This window comes from Arachis hypogaea, chromosome 4 (assembly GCF_003086295.3).
Source record: "Arachis hypogaea cultivar Tifrunner chromosome 4, arahy.Tifrunner.gnm2.J5K5, whole genome shotgun sequence".
Classification (NCBI taxonomy): domain Eukaryota; kingdom Viridiplantae; phylum Streptophyta; class Magnoliopsida; order Fabales; family Fabaceae; genus Arachis; species Arachis hypogaea.
Window position 1 is genome coordinate 114,029,127 of NC_092039.1, and position 13,153 is coordinate 114,042,279.

General features: G+C 46.9%; 1 protein-coding gene across 1 annotated transcript; it reads right to left on the reverse strand.

Annotated features, from left to right (window-relative positions):
• Window positions 1-7,368: 7,368 nt before the first annotated feature.
• LOC140184229 (uncharacterized) lies at window positions 7,369-12,696 on the reverse strand. Its single transcript, XM_072234538.1, has 2 exons — window positions 10,178-12,696; window positions 7,369-9,928 (listed from the first exon to the last, which is right to left on the reverse strand). Exons 1-2 carry the CDS (start codon window positions 12,694-12,696, stop codon window positions 7,369-7,371), a joined length of 5,079 nt encoding a protein of 1,692 aa, XP_072090639.1.
• Between the last annotated feature and the right edge of the window lie 457 nt (window positions 12,697-13,153).

Sequence of the window (13,153 nt, forward strand, 5' to 3'; positions counted from 1 at the left end):
AATTTGTTGTAACCCAAATCAAGGAAAGAAAGCCTTCTCATCTTCAAAAACAATCCAAGCTCTAGTTTCCCTTGCAACGAGTTGAAGCGTAGAAAAAGAGATGTAAGATTGTCCATTCTAAAAAGAGAGTGTGGGAATTCACCATAAAATGTATTGCTTTTAAGATTCAAGTAATCCAGAGATGTTAGGTTCATTATCCAAGATGGTATCTCACCAATTAAGTTGCATCCTTCTAAGGATAAGAAAGATAGGCGGGTGAGATTCATAAAAAATAATGGGAAGGTGCCAATGGTTAACCCACTGGATTTAAGATTTAGATGCACCAGTTGATTGAGGTTGCCAAACGAAGAAGGAATAGATCCTTGGAAATTGCATTGTGCAATGGTCAACCAATTTAAAGAAGTAAGATTACCTGTTGCAAATTAAACTAAATTTATCAATTACCAATAACCAATTTAAATAATTTAAGTTGAATTACTAAAAGCATCATCATTACAAACTAAGGCTAGTTATTCAAATTGATGATATTGATGTAGAAGCTCTTGAAGAATCTATTAATCTTATAGATAAATGTAAATGGTTAAATTATGGATAAAACTTGTTTCTTTTGACAAGTCAAAGAGAAAATCAAGTTAAAAACTTATAGCCTACCAAAACCATCTATCAAAATTATCTCTTTATTTTTTACTTAATGATTAAAAAAATATTTTAGTTAACACGTGTCTTAAATATACCAAGAAAAGATTTTAAATTTTTTTTAATAAATACAAAATAAATACATTGAAAACTTCAATTTTTTGTATTTTTATTAAAAAAAATATTAAGATATGTCTTTTAGAATTAGGACACAAAATAGCAAAATGCTTTTAAAAAATTAGCAAATGCAACACTATAAATAGAGATTATATTATATATAATGGTATTATTCAAGTGAAATTTATGAGTAATATAAAATTATGATATGAAGATACTTATATTAGAGTAATAGATAGTAGAGATATATACTATTTCGATAGTTCTCTTTTTCTTTCTTATATTATTGTTGAGAGAGAATTATATAGAAGTTATGTTATGTTGTTGTTAAAGTGTTTATGTGAATGAGTGATCCGGGTGAATGAATTGTAGAATTTTTTCTTACATTACCAATGGATGTTGGTATTCTACCACTAAAATTTGTGTCAAAGATAACCAACTGGTTAACGAGTGACCTTGATTGAAAATCAGGAATCAAACCGTTAAGGTTTTGGTTGTTAGCCAAAACCAAACTTCTCAAGTTTGGAAGTTAGAATATTCCAACTGGAAATTCACCACACAGATCACAATGGGAAAGATCGAGATTTTGCAGATATGTGAGGTTTGTGAGTACATTAGGCACATATGATTAAATTTTTACACAACCAAGATAAAGTTCTTCAAACCTAAACTTCTTAGAGTGGATATGCTGAGTTGCAACTAAAGAGGATATGACACAGCATTGATATATCTTAGTTGTGAAAAGTTACCTATCTTGGTTGGGAGTTGAGAGTGGTTGAAGTTATTGTCAGAAAGATCAAGGCTTTGAAGGTGTACAAGAGAAAACAGACTGCTGTTAGCATCTATTGATCCATACAGCTGGCTGCTACTGAGATTAATGCCAATCACATGACCGGTGACCCCGTGGCATTCGATGCCATCCCAAGAGCAGCAATCTATGCTTGGCATCCAAGAAACAGTTTTGGGATAGCTGACCTGATTGTAAGAAGCAGATTTAGTAATCACAAAACTTTCCTTAAACTGCAACAAGGCATTGCTTTCAGTTCCGTGACATTGGTGAGCCTTTATGATAGTGGACGATGAGAAGAGCAGTGAAAAAAGAAAAAGAAAAAGTGTTGGAAAAACAAGAGACCATAAATATCCCATGGCTTAATAGGTTTAGTGCAATGCAAATATTGAGATGACAAGTTTGGCTGGCACACACCAATTGGCTTTTATAGAGAAACAACACTCCCCCGAATGGTAAAGATTAACTTGATTTACTGCTAGTTGACTCATTTTAATCCAATTTGAATGAATGCGATTTCCATCATGCATTTAACATCAGTCAAAACCCAGTATAAGGGAGCTAAGTCTCTCTTACATACGTCGCAGTCAACAATAAATGGATTCAAAGGTGTTTCTAAATTTCTCTTATATACTTAATAGCTCTGACATTGTCTTCTCTTCTACGTTCACCATTATTATGGCTTGGTTCGTAGTACCAATAGTTAATACTTAATTACTTTGACATTGTCTTCTCTTCTACGTTCACCATTATGGCTTGGTTGGAGTACTAATGGTTAATAGTTACTATGACATTGTCTTCTCTTCTACGTTCTCTGTTATGGCTTGGTTCGTAGTACTAATCTATTATCTATTTATAAACCCGGTGGACGCACTCCCTGATCCTCATTAAATTCTTCCAAAAAATAAATTATGCATTTTGAAAGCTTCTTCTAAGTAATAGTCCTGCATGATATTGGCAAATTGAAGCCTCAAACTTGACCTTGAAATAACAAGAGAAATCATGAAAATTCCAATACTCAAATCAATCTAAACTAACACTAAAAATCTAAGGTATAAAAAAAAACAAAACAAACAAAAAAATTAAGTTAGGATAATATCCAAACAGGAGAACAAAAAAATTTCACATCTGTTAACAATCTTTTGAAAGTCCCGTCTTCCAAATTGAAGATGCCAACGTCATGATGTGAAGCAAAGTATGATGAGTGAACCAAACGCATGTTATCTGTGAAGTAGATTTGATTTCCTTTGCAATTTAAAAAATTGCTCGAAAACATCTGAACAGAAGAATTGAGTCCAATTACTAGTATATAATTTCCCAAATCATATATTCTTGACCATGCTTTTTCATTTTTCTTCGATTCATAGACACAGAATTTGACGGTCTCCACAAAATACTTTTTATTCCCCAGGTAACGATGTCTTATATGTCTTATCAACATCAATAAACTTCCATTATCACATCCAATTAGATAGTAACACTTGAAGCTTCCGAAGACAATATCCGATGGAGGTGGTGTGGCTTCATAAATTCTTCCCACTGGTCCTGATTTATTTTTGGTATCAAATTCGTATAGTTGGCCTTCGTAATCTACTGCATATATTTTCTCTTGAAAAAACATAACATCGCAAATGTCGGTGTATCTTGTTGAAAATCTATGCCATCTCTTGTCATTAGGCTTGTAAAAAGCCAAACTACAAAGACCTCCATATATGACCACAGCTATAAAATCATTGTTATTATCGTTGGTAGGAGTTGAATTTATAACAGCCTTCCAAATTTGGGTCTTATGCATAAGAATGGTATTTCGAGTGATAATTTGACCTCCAAAATAAATAGTACATTCATCCCCATTAATATCAATTACATTGGGGAGACTTGAAATAGGAGGAAGTTCGAAGTGAACCTTTGTAAAAGGATTTAACATTCTTATCGTACCTTCATATACCATTACGATTATCAACCATCCATGACAAGAACCACATATGTTATTGTCTTGCAGCTCTGGTAGAATAAGATGATAAATCCCCTCCTCTTCAAGACCACCTGTGTTAGGAATTTGTTCGTCAATGGTAGGTAATTGCATGATATGGTAAATGTCCTCCTCTTCACGAGAATGAAATTCTTCAAAAGATTCTTTAGCAGCACCACCACCACCACCAATAGGTAGTAGCAGCCACGGAACTTTGTTGCCGTTAGGGATCTTTGGAAGTTTCAAGTTCCATTGCTTACAGACCAATCGTAGTTGAAGGTAGTCATTGTCATATGAATGAAACCGATTTGTAATTTTGTTTAACAAATCTTGATGAATACTTGACCATCGATCTACCTCACCCATTGCAAATTTCAGATGAAATCTGTTCGTTGGTCGGGTTCCGAACAGGTCGGGTGGATTGATGTAGAGGGGGGACGCCTTGGCTTGGGTCACGCTGATTGCGGGTAGTCGAGTAGCCGAGCACTTGTTGTGGAGAGATGATGGAGGGGGGTGCCACCTGCAAGGACACTCCGACGCTCAAGTCAGCAATGTGCAGGCGAGCAGAGTAAAGGGTTGAAAAGATGTGACGTACCTCGGGGGAAGAGCCAATCTTCCCCTTATATACATGTCAGTAGTGGGCCCCTTATGGGACAGGCCCATATTTCCAAGGACGCTGTCCTGCAGCCGTGTGTGAGCCGTACAGGACGCGTGTCCGGGTCGGTCGGAAGGCGCGTGTCCGGGTCGGGTACTGCTTGGGTCGGGTCGGCCCAAAGCTGATTCTGGGCCGGGCCGTAACAGTGCCCCCACGCGCCAATGGTAGTCGTGGGAGCTACCAATGGCGTGTCGTCTCGCGTCTCGTCTTGTCGGCCGCTCGTGGGGAGGATGTGCCCCCAACGCGCGTCTCTTGGTTGCTCAAACAACCGTTTCATCGCTTCGTTTCCTGCGCCGAGCATTGAATGCTCATAATGGGGTAAAAAACCCCGTTTGAATAGACCATTTTGCCCCCAGGCGTTTCGCGCTCTGGAGGCAGTTTTTAAACGAGTGGTTTTGACGTTTCTGCACTTTATGCACTTTTTTCGCACTCCCTATTCTCCCTTCTTCCTCCTTGCTACAAGGCTTTGCTGTGGTGCCTCCGTTCGTGCTTCTTGCATTTTCCCAGATTCAACTTCATCCCCCTTTCATCAATTCAGGTAACTTTTGGATCACCCCCTTTTTATGCATTATTTCTGTATGCTTGTTGTTTGGTTCTTTGAAGTTATCGTGTAGCCTTTTAGTTGCGAGTAGACGTGTTAGGGGGGAAAAGTACCATTCCAGGGTAGGTTTTTTCTCGCTCTTTTAGCCATTTAGTCTTGTTTGGCTTTAGTCGGGAAGTCGTGAGGGTGGTGTTTGCGTTCGGCTTGAGCAACCGATCTCTTTAGACTAACTGGATGGTACCCCCATGTAGGTATGGCTCGCACGGTCTCCCGGGTATCCGTTAACCCCGCGGCGTACGACCAATATGCTTAGGTCGTCTCTGATATAAGGGAATCACCCAATCAAATGGGCGAGGAGGAGCTCACCGAGTTCCGACAAGCCGGGTATTTGTGTGGCGGGACTGACGAGGAGGCCAATTATGATGCCTTCGTCCCGGCTGCTCACGAGCGGTTGTATGAAATCAACTTCCAACCCCGCCAGGTCGCCGACTGGATTTGGTTCTACAAAGCCATGTTCACTCAAGTCGGAGTTCGCATTCCGTTCTCAGCCTTTCAAATGGCGCTCTTAAACCGAATTTCCGTGTCACCGTCGCAGTTGCATCCGAACAGTTGGGCTTCGATCCGCTGTTTCGAGATGGTCTGTGAATATCTCGACCTGCCGGTGTCCGTTGATGTTTTTCTCTTTTTCTTCACCCTCACAAACCCTTCCAAGGAGGGGAAACATAGGAAAGGGTTCATGTCCTTCCGGGCTGCCCAGGGTCGGAAGATTTTCGATTTGTTCGAAGATTCTTACCATGGGTTTAAGGACAAGTATTTTAAGGTCCGCCCGGCCAAAGGTCGTCACCCCTTTTGGTTGTCTCTGGAGGGGGTACGGCTCATCCCGACTTATTGGAGCTTCGGGGGCAGGAGCCAATAGTTTTATTAAGGTAATTTATAAAAACATGTCGGCAGTAGATCAGCAGATTGCCGAGGTGCTAAACGCAGTTTTTGGGAAGAACCCGGTAAATCCCCATCTCCTTATGGGTGACCGGGAGTCCGGCCGTAACTATATTTGTGAGAAGCTTTTTACTTTTCCCTTTGTCTTTTTTCCTTTTGTTGATATTGTGTAACGACTAACCGACCTTCCTTGTTTTCCTGCAGTGGATATGTCTGCGTCCGTGACGGGTCTTCCCGACTTGTTTCAGACTTTCCTTGGTGGCGGTGATGACGAGGAGGATAATGAGCAGTCTGCCGCTGAGACGTCTACAGCTCCTCCGGAGGACAAAACTTCTTCAGGGCCGGAGGGCGTGGTTGGGGGAACCGGGATCTCGACCCAAGCTGCCCAGGTCGAGGTCGAGAAAGCGGTTCATGCCTCTCCTCCTCGCGAAGTGGTAGGCCAAGGGGGTTCGATGTCTGCCCCTGACGATGATGTGGAGGTGGTCATCCCCACCCCTAAAAGGAAAAGGAAGGCGTCCTCTAGTCCCGAGGGGGTCCTCACCGTCATGGAGAGGAATTTTGACGCAAGCAATTTTATAGATACCCAACTGATCCCCGACACCGAGGAGTACTTCCACGAGTCTTCTCTTGCCGGGCAAGCGAGGTGGATGTACCGAACACTCCTGCGCGGCGCCGTGATAGCCCGGAAGGCCGAGTTCGAGCTGTCCGGGATGGAGTCTCTTCGGAGGAGGCTGGAGGCTAGTGGGAAGGCCAATAATGAATTAAAAAGTGAAGTGGAAACTCTCCGGGAGCAGCTGACTCAATCTTCGGAAAAGTTGGACGCCGCCGAGAAGAAGGCCACCACCGCTGAGCAGAAAGCTACCTCCGCTGAACAAAAGTTAACAGCTGCCGAGAAGAAACAGAAAGAGTCGGACGCGACGATTGAACGTTTGGTCGAGCGTGAGATGGCTCTGGAAGGACAGGTCGGTGCGGCGCAAAAGCGGGTGGCTGAGGTTGAGGAAGAGAAGCGGGCCGTGGAGGCCGAGCTGTCAACGTGGAAGGCAAAGTACAAGGACGTCGTCAAACAGGGCAGGGGTGCGATCCTGGCTACTGAGGAAGCCCTTAAAGCTCAAGTTAAGATTATTGCCCCTGAGTTCGACACGTCGGCAATTGGTGTTCGCAAGGTTATCCATGATGGCAAGGTTGTCGATGCCTCCATGAAATGATCCTTCTGTTTATAGTTCTTGTTTAGCCGCTTTATTTTGACTTGTAAACTATTTTAGTTTTTTGCCGTTTTTGGCTTTGTGGACTATTAGCCGTTTTTCTTTTGGCTTGTGAACAATGACCTTTATTGGTCGCTTGCTCGTGTTCTCGCAATAAACCTTTTATTTGTCTGAGTGCGTTGTCATTTCTAACCGTTTTGGTTTATATTTGTCGTTTACTCGCCTGCTCGTGTTATTGTTCCTATTAACTGTTTTTGGTTTGAAGTCGTTTAAACCGGCGGCCCGTGGCCTTTCGTGTAGTTGTTTGTTACAACGGTGGTTGACGGCTTCCCGGGGTGATCAGTCCCGGGTCGCACGTTGTTGTTAGTCACGATGGGATGGTTTATCTGAAAAACTTAGATAAAATATGGTGGAGAATTTGCACAAGTATATTCTATTCGGTAACCACATAAAGGACTCGAAAGTTACTATAAATGACAAATTGACTACTTAGCTAGGTTGGCCGGCATGTCGTTCCGTCTTCTAGGAGTAGAATCTTCTAAGGTTGTTCGCGTTCCATGTTCTCGGGACCTCCTTGCCATCGAGCCTCTCTAACTTAAAGGCTCCTTTTCCCATCACCTTTTTGACTCTGAAGGGACCTTCCCAGTTTGCCGCTAGCTTGCCCTCTCCGGGGGTCGGCAGGCCGATATCATTCCGTCTCAGGACGAGGTCGTTAGGCTCAAAGTCCCTTTTGAGCACTTTGGTGTTGTAGCGCAGAGCTATTCTTTGTTTTAGCGCTGTTTCCGTCAAATGGGCCATTTCCCGGGCTTCATCTACCAGGTCCTTTTCTATAGTTTCCTCCACTCCTTTCAAAAGCAATCGCGGACTTGGCTCACCGATCTCTACGGGTATTACTGCATCTACCCCGTACGTTAGTCGGAAAGGAGTTTCCTTAGTGGAGGATTGCTCGGTTGTTCGGTAAGACCAGAGGACCGACGCCAGCTCGTCGGCCCAAGCACCCTTTTTATTGTCCAACCTCTTTTTTAGCCCTGAAAGGATAACCTTATTGGCGGACTCCACTTGTCCGTTCGTCTGAGGGTGTTCTACCGAAGAGAACCTTTGCCTTATACCCAGGCCGTTGAGAAATTCCGTGAACTTCTTGTCAGTAAATTGTGTGCCGTTGTCCGAGATGACGACTTCTGGTATCCCGAATCGTGTTATCACCTGCCTCCACATGAATTTTCTGCAATTGGCTGAGGATATGCTAGCCAGTGGTTCAGCTTCTATCCATTTGGTATAGTAATCAATTGCCACTATGATATATTTGACCTGCCCAGGGCCAACCGGGAAGGGCCCTAAGAGGTCGACTCCCCATTGAGCGAATGGCCGGGAGGTCGTTAGCAAGCTTAACTCGGAGGCCGGTGCCTTGGCAAAGTTGGCGTTCTGTTGGCACTTTATGCACTTTTTGACGAACCCTTTGGAATCTGCCATCATCGACGGCCAGTAGTACCCAGCTCGGATTAACTTCCTTGCTAGGGCTCTGCCTCCGATGTGGTGCCCACAACAGCCCTCGTGGACTTCCCTGAGGACATAGTCCGTCTGGTCGGGGTGTAGGCACTTCAGTAGGGGTTGGCTAAGCCCTTTTCTGAACAGCTGTCCTTGGACGACAGCGTATTTGGCCGCTTCTCTCCTTAATTTCACCGCATCCTTTTCATCACCAGGGACTTGGCCATGTTCTAGGTAGTTGGTGATGGGGTCTAGCCATGAAGAACTTAGGGTTGTTATGTGTAGTGCAATTGCTGGTTCCCTTGTCATGCCTTGGATGAGAGACCGGTTTCCCTCTCCTGGCTTCGTGCTAGCTAATTTTGATAGGAGGTCTGCTCGTGTGTTCCTTTCTCTGGGTACATGCTGGACCGTGACTTCTTCGAACTTTTGGCGCAAGCTTTTGACCTTTTCCAAGTATTTCTGCAACAAGGGGTCTCTGGCTTGATAGCTACCGTTTACTTGGGAAGCGACGACTTGGGAATCGCTGCATATTTCCAGCCTTCTTGCCCCGACCTCTGTTGCTAGGGTCAAGCCTCCTATGAGGGCCTCGTATTCTGCTTGGTTGTTCGAGATGGGGAACTCGAATCTAATCGACTGTTCGTATACGACCCCGTTCGGACTTTCTAGGATGATCCCGGCTCCTCCGAAGGTCTGGTTGGAGGCTCCGTCCACATGGAGCTTCCACCGTGTACTCATGTCTTCGCCTGGATCTCCTGTTACTTCAACCAGAAAATCCGCCATGGCCTGCGCCTTGATGGCTTGCCGGGGCTCATACCGTATGTCAAATTGGGAGAGTTCGATGGACCAAGTCATCATTCTTCCCGCCAGGTCGGGTTTTTGGAGAACTTGCCGGATCCCTTGGTCCGTTCTGACGATCACTTGGTGACTCTGGAAGTACTGTTTTAACCTTCTCGAGGAAGTCAGGAGTGCTAAGGCTAGCTTTTCCAACTTGCTATATCTTAATTCCGCTCCTTGCAGAGCCCTGCTTATGAAGTAGACTGGCTGTTGGGTTTTCCCGTCCTCCCGTACTAGTACTGCGGCCAGGGCTTCGCTTGTTATAGCGAGGTATAGGTATAGTGGTTCTCCGTCCCTTGGCTTCCCGAGAACGGGAGGTGCCGCCAGGATTTCCTTGAAGTGTTGAAAGGCTTCTTCGCACGCGGGTGTCCATTCAAACGCCATCCCTTTCTTCATGAGGTTGAAAAATGGCAGGGCCTTTGTCGCCGAGGCTCCGAGGAACCGGGAAAGGGATGTCAATCGCCCTGCCAACCTCTGGACGTCCTTGATACAGCCCGGGCTCTTCATCTGAAGTATTGCCTGGCATTTCTCCGGGTTAGCTTCTACCCCTCTCTGAGTTATCATGAATCCCAGGAATTTGCCGGCTTCCATGGCGAAGGCGCACTTGAGGGGGTTCAGCCTCATACCATGTTGACGGAGGGACGCAAATACACTTGCCAGGTCGTTTAGGAGGTCGTCAGGTCGTGTTGTTTTTGCCAGGATGTCGTCCACGTAGACTTCAACCGTTTTCCCTATGAGGTCGTGGAATATCCTGTTCATCAGCCTTTGATATGTCGCCCCCGCATTTTTCAAGCCAAATGGCATTACCTTATAGCAGAAAGTTCCTCCTGGCGTTATGAACGCCGTTTTGTCTTTGTCTGGTCGGTGCATCGGTATCTGATTGTAACCAGAGTAGGCGTCCATGAAACTCAGATACCGGTACCCCGCCGCGGCGTCGACGAGTGCATCTATGTTGGGGAGGGGGAAGCAATCTTTGGGACATGCTTTGTTAAGGTCAGAGTAGTCCACGCACATTCTCCATCTGCCATTGTGTTTTTTCACCAATACCACATTTGAGAGCCACGTCGAGTAGTCCACTTCTCGTATGAAGCCTGCTTCTAGGAGGCCGGCCGTTTGCTTGGCCACCTCCTCTGCTCTTTCCGCCGACATCTTTCTCCTCCGTTGAGCCACTGGCCGTGCTTCCGGTTTGACGGCTAGGTGATGTGAGATGATTTGTGGATCTATGCCCGGCATGTCGGCTGGTGTCCATGCGAACAGGTCCCTGTTGGCCCTTATCATTTCAATCAAAGGCTTCTTCAGCTCATGTGGGAGGTTCTTGTTAACGAATGTGAACTTTTCCCCTTCGTCACCGATGCTAAATTTCTCCAGGTCCCCTTCTGGTTCCGGCCTCGGCTTGTCCTCTACTCTGGCATCAAGGTCGGCTAGGAATACACCAGATGCTTCTTTGGACTTCTTTCTGAGGGAAAGACTGGCGTTGTCGCAAGCGACCGCCGTCTCGAGGTCTCCCCTTATGGTCCCTATGGATCCATCATCGGTGACAAACTTCATAACTAGCAGCTTGGTGTTGATTATGGCCTCAAAATCATTGATTGTTTTTCTTCCCAAGATGATGTTGTAGGCTGTAGAGTCTCGGAGGATTACGAACTCGGCCATCGCCGATCTGCGACCTTGCACCTGTCCCACCGAGATCGGTAGGGAGATGACTCCATCTGGTTTGATGAAGTGGTCGCCTAACCCGATAACCCCGTGCTGGTGAGTCGTCAGGTCAGTGTCCTTCAGCCCCAGTGCGTCGAACACGTTGCGGAACATGATGTTTGAATCGGCTCCAGTGTCGACAAGGATCCGTTTGACGAGGCCGGTTCCCACCCTGGCCGTTATGACCATGGGAGGGTTTTCCGGGGCGTCGCTGAACCATTGGTCTTCTGGGCCGAAAGAAATGGAGGGAGGTTTTTTGGTGCTCTGCACTGGTGGAGATGAGATCGCCAGAACCTTGGCGTCTTTCCTGTGTGCCGACCGGGACTTTGGTGCAGTGTTTTTTGCCGTTACCACGTTTATCACAGTGAGGCCATGGTCTCTATCTTCGGGCTCCTGTCGCCGCTTGGCCGAGCGTGTCTTGCCTTCCTCATCCTGGTCGCGATAACGCCTTCTCGGTTCCCTGATGAGATGGGAGAACGCTGCTAGTTTTCCTTCCCTTATCGCCTGTTCTAATGCATCCTTCAGGTCGAAACAGTCCTGTGTTTGATGGCCATATCCCTTATGGTAATCACAATAAAGGTTCTTGTTTCCACCCGTGCGGTCCTTGAGTGGTCGGGGCTTCGGAAGAATTCCCTTTTCAGCTATTTGTTGATAGACTTCCACTATGGGGAGGGTGAGTGGAGTGTAGTTAGTAAATTTCCCCACTCGAGGGAACGGCCTAGGTGCTTTGTTTGATGCCTCCTCCCTAGCCTTTTCTTTTGCTCTCTCACCGTCTCCACCGGACTGCCGAGCCTGGCCGTAACCGGGCTGCCGCTTATTGGCTGCCACGACTCGGCTGACCTCCTCGTCGTTTATGTACTCCTTTGCCACCGTTTGGATTTCATGCATTGTCCAAACCGGCTTCGTGGTGAGGTGTTTTCGAAAGTTCTCGTTGAGGAGGCCGTTCGTCAGGCAGAGACTGGCCACCGAGTCGGTTAAGCCGTCGATTTCCAAGCATTCATCGTTGAACCGATCTAAGTACCTCCTGGTCGGCTCTCCCTGTCTCTGGGTTACCCCGAGAAGGTTGATAGGATGCTTGGCCTTTGCTATTCGCGTTGTGAATTGGGCCAGGAAGGCGCGGCTGATATCTGAGAAATTGTAGATGGAACCTTGAGGGAGGCCATTAAACCATCTGATCGCTGGTCCTGCTAATGTTACCGGGAAGGCGCGGCACCTTACTTCGTCGCCTACTCCCTCTAGGTTCATCCTAGCCTCAAAGGCCGTGAGATGTTCTAGAGGATCTTGAGTTCCGTCATACCTCATGTCCGTTGGTTTGTCGAAGTGTTTCGGCAACCGGACCTCGAGGATAGATCGGTGGAACGGCGTGACACCCATTATCACAGGTTGTCGTGTTCTCTCGAATTTTCCTTCTCCGTCCTCACGACCTCTTGCCGTTCGGCGAGATTGTCTGCCGCGAGAGTAGATGACTGTATCATTCCGTCTTCTCGGAATGGGTGATTCCTCTTGCGTGCCCTCTGCTTCCATCCGGGATGCAGATATACGCCGTGAGCGGCTTCGGTGAGAGCTCTCTTCCTCCTCGCCCCCGGGAGACGGGGTGTAGCTTGGATCGGTAGACCATCCATCCCTCTCCCGGTCGGCTAGCTGTCGTTCTAGGTTCTGGACTCTGTGGCGTAGCTCTTGCATTATTATGGCGCTATCGCCACCCGTTCCCCCGAATGGTCGGGTTCTCGTGTGTTGTTGGGGGGATCTCCGGCCTCCCCTTTGCGAGGCGACGGAGGCTGCCCCTTCCGCTCCGGCTGCTCGAGCTCGGTCGCCGGGACCTGGCGCGACTTCCATTCAGGCAAAGAAGTCCCCACAGACGGCGCCAATGTTCGTTGGTCGGGTTCCGAACAGGTCGGGTGGATTGATGTAGAGGGGGGGACGCCTTGGCTTGGGTCACGCTGATTGCGGGTAGTCGAGTAGCCGAGCACTTGTTGTGGAGAGATGATGGAGGGGGGGTGCCACCTGCAAGGACACTCCGACGCTCAAGTCAGCAATGTGCAGGCGAGCAGAGTAAAGGGTTGAAAAGATGTGACGTACCTCGGGGGAAGAGCCAATCTTCCCCTTATATACATGTCAGTAGTGGGCCCCTTATGGGACAGGCCCATATTTCCAAGGACGCTGTCCTGCAGCCGTGTGTGAGCCGTACAGGACGCGTGTCCGGGTCGGTCGGAGGGCGCGTGTCCGGGTCTGGTACTGCTTGGGTCGGGTCGGCCCAAAGCTGATTCTGGGCCGGGCCGTAACAAAATCCAAA

Bases quoted from the DNA above. Each gene is read 5' to 3' on its own strand.
- LOC140184229 (XM_072234538.1), bottom strand. From the start codon at position 12,696: ATGGAAGTCGCGCCAGGTCCCGGCGACCGAGCTCGAGCAGCCGGAGCG. The intron at 9,929-10,177 runs GTGCGTGGACTA...GACATATCAAAG, and splicing joins CACAATGGCAGATGGAGAAT to GCTGATGAACAGGATATTCC.